The following is a 12,136-nucleotide window of genomic DNA, read 5'->3' on the forward strand; positions in this document are numbered from 1 at the left end:
TTGAAAACAACTGGGAACATTTTATTGCTGGACATAGCTGTCAAGAGTGAAAACAATAACCGATGAACTGAAAAAATAACACAAAATTTAAATGACTGCAGACAAATCTGAGTCCTGTGATGTGTTGAACAAAAAGAAAAAAAGAATAAATATACATGAGCAAAAAGGATGAGGAATTCCACTATTGCCGACACAAATGTCATAATGCAACAAACCTATAGAACTCAACAGCGCAACATGGTGAAAATCATAAATACACAGAATGAGACACAGACAAAAACAAATAATCATGGACTCCAGAAATGTGGTGGCAGTATGAATCCAATCCATCATCCACCTTTATTATGAGCTCTTGTATGCTTTAAAAAAAAAAAAAAAAAAGAGAACCAGTTGTCAATTAACCAGTAACATGGAGCCTTGGTAATGCGGAGGGTGTTTTCAACCAGTTGACGTCTTCTCAGTTACACCATTGAGATAGAGGAGCATCTTTCATAACATTAAGCGTATAGGGTGGGGTCCAAACCTCTGAGACCACAGAGTTAAAATGTGTCTGTTTTGCATCTGTTTTGTCATAATAAAATACATAAGGAATTTGAGTAAAAAGTCGGAGTAAATGAAGAGTTTTTAATTGTCTTGGTTTTTGGTACGTCCCCTTTGGACTCCACACGTCTGACCAGCTGATCCATGTTATCCAGCGCAATTTGTGCACATCAATAAAAGCAATCAGATCCATTGTAGATTTGGAGCTGGACAAATTATCTTATTGATCTTCATTGTACATCACACCATTACCTTGTTACAATACATGTACTTCTGCTAATTTCCAGGCTCATATTACGTTTTGAATGTTTTACAGATGTTCAATGTGGGCTCAGACTTTTGGACTTTCCAGTATGAGCTACAATAAACTAAATGTTTGTTCAGTTGGTACAGATAGCATATGAAAATGTCAAAATCAACTGTTATGTACAATAATGAACTACAAAGTACCACATCTATGATGTAATAAAATATGTAAACATATTTATTGTTTGACACAGTTGACTGTGACAACATGAAATATACACTCATTCACATTGAATCCGCCCTCCTTCAGACAACAGATTGCTTCGCTCACAGTTGCTCCATATTTGAGACGTGTGTGTAGCAAATGACTCAAGCAGTCAAAACTGAAAGGAGAATCCCAAATTTAATGTAGAATGTCTCGCTTTCCATTTGTAACAGATGGATGCTTTTCAGTTGAATCTGTTTATACATGGCAGAGCTCAATCAGAATATGAATATTAAAGCAAGTTAATACTTGACGGACACTGGAAGAGAAAGGGATGAGAAATAAAACCAGAAACAAAAGGAAAAATGAGTATACTAAAAAAAATAAAACATAAAAATAGAAAGAAACACCATTTGTTTAATGGAACATTTCTTCTCCTGCTTGGGTAAGAAAAGTACTGTTTTATGGCAAATTTTCCCACTTTGCATCTTCAAAACAACATCCTCTAGATCTCCTCTTTGCAAAGATATCAGTACTACATCACACACATCACATGCATGCCCAAAATCATGACCATTACCCATGATCTGCGTTGATTTGTACAGGGTTACAATGGACAAGGGTTGCTTTTTTTTCTCCTTTTGTCTTTTTTTTTTTACACCAAGTATTTTGTACCTTAGAAAGTCACTTGAGGGATAACAATGTAACAATGAGATATTTTACACTGGCATTGTCCCACAACCAGACAGAAAATAAGGTATCAAGGTCCCCAGAGTCCTATTTGCCTTCTCCCTATACTCTTACTGTATGCTTAAGTGTGCTTCAGATCACAGAGCTTGGAAATGGGTTCATTTTGACTCAATGAGTCTGAGTTTTTAAAGGACTTTTTTTGTGTGTAAAATCACCGTTTCCTGTTCAAGTTTTTTTTTCCCCTCTGTATTTTGGACATTTGGATTTCGTTTTATACATAGTATTCCTTGTCCTTGTCTTTGGGTCTCTTGTTGCTGGCACTCTTGGTGCTGGGCTGTTTGTCTTTCACTACCGTGCCGTTATTCTGTGCTGAATTGCTAATGTAGTTCCGTGTTTCATCTACCTGATAGGAGCCCTCGTCCCTGTTCCTGTATTTGTACATGGCATAGAGAAGGATGAGGATGCACAGGGCGGCAGCAGAGATGATCCCAACCACCATGCCTGTGGTGCTGCTGGACTCGCGTATTACCTCCGAGGCACCAGGGGGCACTCTCCTGATACCCGGCTCGGTGGGCAGGGCGCTGGGGATGGTGCGCAACATGGGCTGCGTGATGTACGGCCCCTTCGGTTTGGTGCCGTCCATGTCCAAAGACGTGGGGAGCGGGAGCAGCACTATGTCCGGTTGGGGTTTGATTTCACGGTTGTTCATTTTCCCGGCGGGGATTTTAGGAGCGGCCTCGGGCGTGGCGGGGGACGGCCTCCTGAGGTCAGGCAGAGGCGGGATGGTCGTAGTCCTGCCCGCCTCAGAGGCCTTGCTAGGTTTAAAGTCCTTTACTTCCCACTTGGGTGCGAGAGCTTTGTAGCCACCTTCGTAAGTCGACGTGGTCAAGATCTTATCTGTTACCAGGGAGAAGGTGGTGTAAAAATCTTCATCGTCAGTAGGGGGGAGGCTAGAGTCGAAGGCCTCCCCAGAGCCAAACCCCGAAACCACCAAGCCATCACCATCATCATCATCACCATCATCATCATCACAATCATCGCTGCCTTGGTGCGACAAGCAAGGTACCCCCGCCTCGGTGGCAATTGACAGGGACTCTTTGGTGGTCTTAATAATGGTGAGGACGGGGTGAAGGGTCGGGGGGAGGGGGATGAAAGGGGCTCGAGTGGAAACAAGGGGAATGTCTATGGGATCCTCGACTAGAACGGGGATGACTAACTCCCCTCCTGGGAAGCAGAAGAAGAAGAAAGGAAATTAGTGTCCATTCAAGTTCGGCTGCTTGCTAAACAGGCAACATGACCAATTAAAGCAAAGCAAGAATATCTGGAAAGGAATATGACCAAAAAAAAAAAAAAAAAAACAACAACAAAAAAAAACAAAAAAACAACAAAAAAACAACAACACTCTTGGCTAAAACAAACCAAGACAGAAAGAACAGAAATATGAAAATGCCAGGTACATTTATCAAAAGGCTTGTAGGGACATGCAGGGTCTTGAGCTTTCTTTTTTGGCGTATTTAACTGACCTCTACATAACACCTATTACTCACAATTACTGCGCCCCTGTCACACACAAGTTAAACTAGTGAACATCATCTACATCTTGAGAAGTGTAGAGAGGTGAAAGTAAAAAGCTGAGCTGATCTGAAGGCTCACGTTGTGAATTCTTTTAGGAAATTTACGTCTAAGCATCCTGTTGGATCGACGAACATAAGACCAATGAAGAGCGTAATATATATGGAACACTACCAAAAAATACCATTATTGTATTGAGATTTCTAATTTTCTGAGCGGCTTATCAATACCGTGGAGAAAATCACTTTATTACTTTTCTCTTTCAAGTCTGTCACACTTGAGATGAAAGCCAATTGCCTTTTGACAGTTTTCATGAAATTGCCACAATGGCACAAGTCGCGAGACAGTTCAACAACACCTGAATCTTTGGTCTCATACTGTAGGTTTGGTTCACACGAATCACATTGAGGGTGATATTTTAATTGTTGAAAACATTGGGCTTCATGCTCATTTCTTTCATTTAAGTTAAAAAGTAAAGCCATTCTTAAGTAAACAGACGCATTCAGCACACAGGATTAATGGATTTTTTAATGATTTACTGAATAAGGCCCAATGTTGCCTTGAAGATTTCTAGAAGAGGTTTCCATTTTTTTATTGTTATAAGGGATGCATCCAGATGTTGATTGAATCAGCTCAAACTTACACCAAGGTGGCATCGCTGATTACTATAAGGCAACACAGGTCTCAAACAACAGACCAAAAGAAACAAAAGGAAAGAAAAATGAAAAGCATAGGGCACTATAAGGCAACACAGGTCTCAAACAACAGACCAAAAGAAACAAAAGGAAAGAAAAATGAAAAGCAATGCAAACAACTGGTTAATGGTTAGAGCAAATCACTAGAAACATTCGCAAACCAAATGCACAGAGTCAAAAAGAGAGTAGTAAGCACATAAAAAGAAAATGATTCTAAAAATAATAATAAGCCTATTAAACAATTCATCAAAAGGTGGAAGCATACAGTACCAACAGTTCTGTGACTTACATCAACAAATTGCCCGCATGATTTTGGCAGGAAGAAAAAAATTTACAAAAGAAAGTTGTGTAAGAATGCTTGGGAATAAGTATGGTTAATCTTTAAAAATTGAATTAGGCAATCAATTTATCCTCTAATTTTATATATATAATATTTTTTCTTAGACAAGATGATACAGGGAGGCAACGACACATACATTCACACCATGACATGAAAAAATAACTTCACCATTCTGCTCATTTGTTCTTTCTTTTGATAAATAAATCATTTTCTCTACAAAAGAAAACTGTACATTTTTAAGATAATTTAGCTTTGAAGTATCTACAGATACATATTTTCTTTTTTTTTAACATGAATTCTTAAACAATAGAATGACTGTACATACTGTACTGTTGCTAAGAGGAGAAAAGGAGGGTCGATAGAGAGAGAAAGCGAGAGAGAGAGAGAGAGAGAGAGAGAGTGAGAGAGAGAGAGAGAGAGAGAGAGAGAGAGAGAGAGAGAGAAAGAAAGAAAGAAAGAAAGAAAGAAAGAAAGAAAGAAAGAAAGAAAGAAAGAAAGAAAGAAAGAAAGAAAGAAAGAAAGAAAGAAAGAAAGGGATGGGCCTATGAACAGGCTAGGTAGGAAATGACATAGATGGAAGTGAACGTGTACGTCAGTTGCCATGTCCATGTAAGGGCGGTACGAAGCGGTCGGGCGGCAATAGAGCTTTGGGCTGTAAGGAAGGGATGGGGATATACAAACAATGAGCATATACATGCCCAATCTACCAGATCATAGAGAACTCAAGACTGACACTCATACTGACCCTAAGCTGCAACTTCTGTCCCATGCAGTTTTAATGTCAGATTTACATTTCAACAATTTAGGAGTGGGTAAAAAAAATCATGACTACAATTTTAACTGATTTTGAATGTTTGGAGTAGATAGTGGTGAGTCTTTAAAAAAAAAAATGATCTGTATAAATACTTGTATATAAATGTCTCAAATATTGATCAAGCTAATCAAGAAAAAAGAGAAACTAAACAGGAATCAATATAGAACATATTTAAATATACACATATAAATATAAATACATATATAAAGACTGAAAAACCAGACGATATACATGTATACACTTGTATACATGTATAAACAATAAAAAGGAATAACAGAAAAAATTCTCTCACACTATCAAGATTGAAATAATCAGCAAACACAAAGCCAAACAGAGGAGGGACACTGTACCGTCACCACCTTCACAACTAATAACACCATTATTAGTTTTCTTTTGTAAATCTATTGTTAGTAGTTTAACAGCACAAGGCAGGGGTGGGTGTATTTCAGGAAAAGGAGGAAAATCGCTTCTTTTTTTTCCCACTGCAAGGTGAAATCATGCTTTTTAACAAGTTGCATTTAGGGAAAGTAGAATCACAGCAATGCAAGCTTGGATCAGGAGGGCTGAGAACAGGGTTACAGGATATTGAAAAACCCATGGGCTAAAGGCTGCGGGATATCATAGAATCAACCAAATCTCAATCTCAACACAGAGATAAAGACCTCGTTGAACATAATGCTAATCCTGAATGCATTCAGCCAATTTAGAACAGCAGAATATTCTCATTGCATAACCAACAGCCGTTCGCTCAACATAAATGACAGTAAAGACTGGGAATTCCACAAATTAGCATCCTTACAAGACAGAAAACATATCTGTGAGATGTCTCAACAGATGCATCAAAAAAGAGTACTTTTAAATCTGTATGCATGTAGGACATGAGAGAGATTATGGAGTTAATTGGTATGGGGTTGATTCTGTTACTGATCTGGTGATCAGAGCAATTTAATGACTCAAAACTTAAAAAAACCTAGTAAAAATGAGTTTAGCAGTTGAAACTACAGTAGTATAGCAATTGGCAAAAGGGTTGTCTAATGTCCTTGTTTATCACGTTTGTTTCACTGATTCCCTAGTTCGTCCTAAGCTAAATGGGTGAATTTATTGGCTTCGATGATTTGATCAAGATGAAGGCATCTACTAAAAGACTGCGCCACAGAGGACCCCGACATTATCTCAGTAAATACTTTAATCGCACATTAGCTATGATCATTTTCACAGTGTTTTAATTCAGCTCAAACATTGTGTGCTTGTCTTCGGGGACTATATTTGTTTTGCAGAGAGGAGATGTGGAAATGTTCTTTGTGCTAAGCTCCATTACATAGCAAACACTTCCACACTGCTTTAAGCCTCCAGCTCAGCTAGATTGCGGCGTTCTCTGCATTTGCTTACAGGAGTTAATTCTTGTAAACAAATGGGAAGGGCCGCCCTCTTTCTCAGCTGTTAATGCCTCTCTAAAAATGTCTCCGGCATAGACTTCCACGTTTAGAGCGCAGAGGATGCGAAACGAAAGAAATGAACCATAACAGCTGACATTCACAGTAGTGCTCTCTCTCTTGCCCCAACCAAATCCAAGTGTCCTTGGTCCAGATATCTGTGCCTAAACTCCGTGACCATCTTGTTTTCGCTGAGTCGAGCCAAACAGCGATGAATGCCGCAGGTGTGTGGGGCTAAACCTGCCTGATCCCCTAAAAGAGGAGTATGTGTGAGCTGGCCCCTGTGGTTCAGTCAAATCCTTTTGTGTCAACCATGCATTGTGCCCAGTCTGCGACTATTGCGTTTTTTTCTCTTATAACTCATCAGCAGTATGAGAACTGAAAACCCTGTGTAACTGCTGAGGGGCTGATTTATACATACAAAAACTGACCTTTGTGACACTTCCCCAAAGTATCAAATTGCACTGGGATTGGCCAAATGACCCAGCGTTAAGCTCCGTGGTTAAAGTTAATCCTGTAATAATTGAGATTTCAAACATGGCTATTTTTCAGTAAATTGTGCTCATAAATTGGCAGTTAGTTGATAATTCTTTAATAAAGAGTTATTTAAAACTTTATCAGCGAATTCAACATTGTACTATGAGCTTTTTACTTTTACTTCATTAATCTGACTGTAAATAAATGAATGTTAACATTCAATTACTTAAGGGCTGTACACACCGGGGCGAATATCGGCGCGTGTTATTCGGCAGCATTTTTCAACGCGTTTTTTGTGTTCACGCCCAAGCGATTTCCGCTGGCGATGAGTCGAGTGAACATGCAAAATTCATTCCCTGACATTAGATGGCGCCAATCTGCAATACCACTCCATAACAGTTCTCCTTTATCAAGATTTTTGTAGTCGCTCTCGCATTTGTCTTTATGTTCTTGCACCAACGAGAACAGCAGCTCTACATTCATCTTGCCTTGCATCTTTCTCGTCTTATTTCTTCCAGGCAGTGTAAACTAGACGGCGACACTACTTGGCGTAGATCTTCTTTGCCATTACATATGTGTGCTTGGCAAGACCGTTTTGTGTTTGAGCGCCCCCAAGTTGTGTTTTACTGTAACTTCAGAATCTCCAAAGACGTGAGCAAAAGCGCCAATCTCAGTGGTCGGATAGTTTTTGTCGCGGCGCGTCAAACAACAACAACAACCTGAGGCCTTTTTTCAAAAATTTAAAAACGCATGCCACAAGGCGTTAAACGTCGGCGAATTTCATCCCGGTGTGAACAGGCCTTTAGAAGTAAATTAATAAAAACATTAAAATGCTGTGCGTTTTTTTTCTGTCATACTTTTAGTAACTTCTAGGGGTGTAATGATACCCACATGTCACGATTCAATATCACAATACTGAATTTATTATTGCAATATTATTGCGATAAAATATTATTGCGATACTCCAATACATATGATAAAAGGTTGAGAAAAAAATTACCGTTGATTAAAATGCTAAAATTGATATTACATTGTGGGTGTGAATGAATAGGTTTGAACTTGGTGCCAAAAACACAGGAAAATAGTGACGCCAGAATAAAAATATTGATGATTCTGAAGGTGAAAATACAGAATTATTTTAGATGAATGTGCTTGCACTCTGTGTCTTCTGTCACTAAAATTTTTTCTCACACAGTAATTTTTATTTTGTCACCATCCATGATACATATTGTTGCATTTTTTTTGTATTGCGATATTTTGTGACACAATATAATGTTACACCCCCTTTCGTAATGTATGTTTTTTTCTAGGGTCAGTTACTTTGGCCTTCCCAGTTGGGATGTCAAGTTGCAGCAATTTTGTTTCCTCTAGTTTGTCTTTTTAAATGCCTATTTTGGCTTGGAGTGTCACAAATTCTTCTGCTATTCTTCATATCACATGTCGATGTGACCCAGGTGTTAAACTGTTAAGCCAGAGCATGCGACCACTGTCTGCTGCACAATTTGTTGTACGGCCATTAAACTTTAAACAGTTAACCTTTAACTGAGACCTGCTTCATAGTGATAGCAGGCCCAACGGGGCCTGACTATACCAAACTTCAGCCGGTGCCAGTGGTTCAGTGACCCGTTCCCATGCTCTCTGTGCACCTCTCCACTTCCTCTTGACTGGTGTCTTGCTTTTTCATCTTATTAACCGTGCCGGTGACAGCACGATAAAACCTCAGGGACCCTACAGACCCAGCATCAGTTTTACTTTGAAAGACTCTTCCTTCGTGAACTACACTACTGGGAGCCCCTAATGTAACTTAAACGTATGGATTGTCAAAACTATGTCAGTTGTTTTGTGCATGAGTTTGAGTTTATTTTTAGTCTTTAGGCAAAGTTCACTCATATAACTAGTCAGAACATGAATTTCTTCATTTATTGCTTATCAAAAAGCTACAACATGTACGGTTTTTGTAATAAAATCCAAAAATCACTTGCACAGTGTTAGACAATGTTAGTGTTAGGCAGTGTTAGGCAGTGTTAGATATATTAGGCAAAGTTCACTCCTATAAACTAGTCAGAACATGAATTTCTTTATTTATTGCTTAACAAAAAGCTACAACATGTAAGATTTTTGTAATAAAATCCAAAAATCACTTATAGCACAGTGTGATATATAACACAGTGTGATATATTTGCTGCAGTTGTGTACTTACAATATCCCAAAAGTTCCCAAAGATTTTTAATTTCAGAGAAATACCAATTTTAAATAATGGCTCGTCTATGTTCACTTGTCACCTGTCAATGATGTACTGTAATATCCGCGCTATCCCTGATTTCGGCTCGTACTGCCTTAGTAACCATGGCGACAGACGTGGACAACTGCGTTACGTCTAGCGGCACACTCTCGCTGTTGTTGTTTGGTTCAAAGATTATGGACCATGGAAAGCAGACTTTGGGACAAAAGAAGAACTAAAATGTGGATCAATATCAGCATGGCGTTTTCCACGTCCACGTCTAACTTTGACTTGACAGAGACATGATGAAATGTTAGAATATGATCAGTATGTTATTCTAATGTTGATAAAGCTTACTGCTAGTCTCATACAGACAAACTAACACAGAGAATAAAATTATAACTTTCAACACACTCAAATGCAGTTTAGTGTAGACCAAGTGACAGCTTTCCCACCCCGACAAGCCCCTAACCATTATGCCTACTTTAGGAAAATTGACCATTTATATCATCATGTCAAGCCTTGCCTATTTAGAACATCAGAATACCCAAAGATTTTTGAGTTTGCCCCTGTAATTCAAATGTAACCCCTGTACATGATCTAAATGTTTAACTTGCCTTTTTGTGGAATTCCCATCAGTTCAAAAGTGTTCAAGAGTTTCACAGAACACAGTGCAAAAATACAAGAAACGACATCAGCAGGACATCAGACAGACAGAACAGTCAAAGACAAAGACATCAGCACACAGACAGATGATAAGCATGTCAGCGCAATCGGTCAGCCCGTTAGCAAACACATGGGTGGAGAAGCAAGCAAAATGGAGTTAACTTCCATGCAAGAGTCATGATGGATATATCTCCCACTGGGGATTGGTTAGTTTGCAATCAATGCATGCCACAAACGCGACTGATCAGATCAGTAGCAACAAATAGAATAGAAAAACAGATATACTTTTGTGGCAATAAAATTCTTTTTATGCCATCTGCATTCAAACAGACATGTCTATGCAGAAAGGCACTGAAATAAAGATGAGATCAGGGATGGAGGGGTGGGGGTGGGGGGGTCATTCTTTCACACACAACTTTCTTGAGACAGAATGGGGTTGCCTGAACAAGGCAAAAATTATAAATAAAATATATGATGGCAAGAAAAGATTTTGTTGCCTTTTATTTCCTGTTGTATAGAATGTGGGGATGTTTAATTTTAAGCCTAATGGCACAAAACATAACAAAAATGAGGAAGAAAAGTATTACGTTTTTTTTTTTCCAACCACCAAAATTCCATGCGGCACAAGATGAGATGAAACAAGAGGATCATCTTTAATCCTGGAAAATGGAAGGATGAAGACATAAAAAAAAGACCCCCAAAAGGGGGTGGGGGTGAAGATAAAATGCTGGGAAATACGGCAAAGTAACCAAAATCACATAAATGGTATGTCAAAGAGTGGATACAGAAGGAAGATGTTTTTCTACATGAAAAAAGGTTCAACCAAAACAGAAACAGAACAGAAAAGTATCATGCAAACTGTCCACGAAATCTGAAGCGAAGGTCAGACTGATGATGTGAATTTCTGTGTCAACATGAAATCGTATGAGTGTGGTGGTTTGTGGCTAAGTGTGCTCGCATCGAATGTCAGATGAGAAAAGATGAAAGGTAACACTGGAACCGTCCCTAAGCATATACTTCCTGTTGCCACTGAATTTGAGAGGACTTGGGGCTGGTATTAGATTTAACGGAGTTAGGGAGAATTTATCTAAAGCACAACTGTCTGCCATCAGCTTCAAACTCTTGCAGAGAGTAAATCTTTGTATAATGAGCAGAGTGACCTTGTAAGTTTGAGGTAAATGCGCTGTAAAATTAACAAACAAATAAATAGGGGCCATCTGTAAAGTCAAAGGTAACGACAGAACCATATGGATTCTAGCCTGCCGGGTAAACAGGTATGACACACTTTAAAAACGATGATAACCAAACATTGCTGTTGTTAGAAGTTGTTTTTTTTTATGACTGAACAGATAGTGAAAGTACAAACAAACAAAACCTGTTTTAATTGGTGTGTTTGGAATTGGGGTTTTACAAAACAAACAAACAAAAAAAAAAAAACTGGTCAAAGCAGGGCATATGCTTTGTATATTGGAGGGTGAAGTTCGAGGTAAATTTAAGGGCCTTAATTAGTTTTTCCAAAGGCATTTTGGCGCAATTAAAGGCCCTTCAGTTGAGGGTGACTGTGATTTTTCCAAGTAAGACATGTTCCTGGATCAACAACTGTGTTCCTGTCCAAAAACTTGGTCCTAACCTTATCCCTACTCCTATTCAGAAACACGCTGTACTAGGTAAAACACATTCACCTTCAGTTGAGAGGTACATGTACCAATACATGTGAATGTGAGTTCACCAACTACACCGTGTAACTGGATCAACAGTTCACTTCAGAATGAAAATTTCCAGAAAATGTACTCACCCCCATGCACATCATCCAAGATGCTCATGTCTTTCTTTCTTCAGATGAAAAGAAATTAAGGTTTTTGAGGAAAACTCTCCAAGATTTTTCTCCATATAGTGGACTTCAACAGGCTGAAGGTCCAAATTGCAGTTTCAACGTAGCTTTAAATGACTCTACAGGATCCCAATAAATATATACATTTTTTTGAAAATTAAAGATCATTTGGCTTGGCCCTTATTTCCATTTGAAACCATCAATAACTGTTGAAGTCCACTATATGGAGAAAAATCCTGAAATATTTTCCTCAAAAACCTTAAAGGGATAGTTCACCCAAAAATGAAAATTAAGTCATTAATTACTAACCCCTATGCTTTACCAACCCCGTAAGACCTTCATCCATCTTTGAAACACAAATGAAGATATTTTTGATTAAATTTGAGAGGTGGATCACTGCTACATA

The 12,136-nt window shown here is 38.6% G+C and overlaps 1 protein-coding gene across 24 annotated transcripts in view; it reads right to left on the reverse strand.

The window, feature by feature from the left end:
• The window catches only part of nrxn3b (neurexin 3b), a 431,860-nt gene continuing 419,724 nt past the window's right edge, over positions 1 to 12,136 (reverse strand). For 14 of the 24 annotated variants that reach the window (XM_089118433.1, XM_089118434.1, XM_089118435.1 and 11 more), the window contains one exon: positions 1 to 2,905. In XM_089118433.1, the coding sequence (XP_088974559.1) occupies positions 1,953 to 2,905 (953 nt within the window). In that variant the 3' untranslated portion in view covers positions 1 to 1,952. Of the gene's footprint in view, positions 2,906 to 4,237; positions 4,941 to 12,136 lie in introns of all 24 variants that reach the window. The other 10 variants (XM_089118444.1, XM_089118445.1, XM_089118442.1 and 7 more) reach the window with 2 other exon arrangements.

The sequence above is a fragment of the Pimephales promelas genome, chromosome 13 (genome assembly GCF_988280905.1).
Source record: "Pimephales promelas chromosome 13, fPimPro1.hap1.1, whole genome shotgun sequence".
NCBI lineage: Eukaryota > Metazoa > Chordata > Actinopteri > Cypriniformes > Leuciscidae > Pimephales > Pimephales promelas.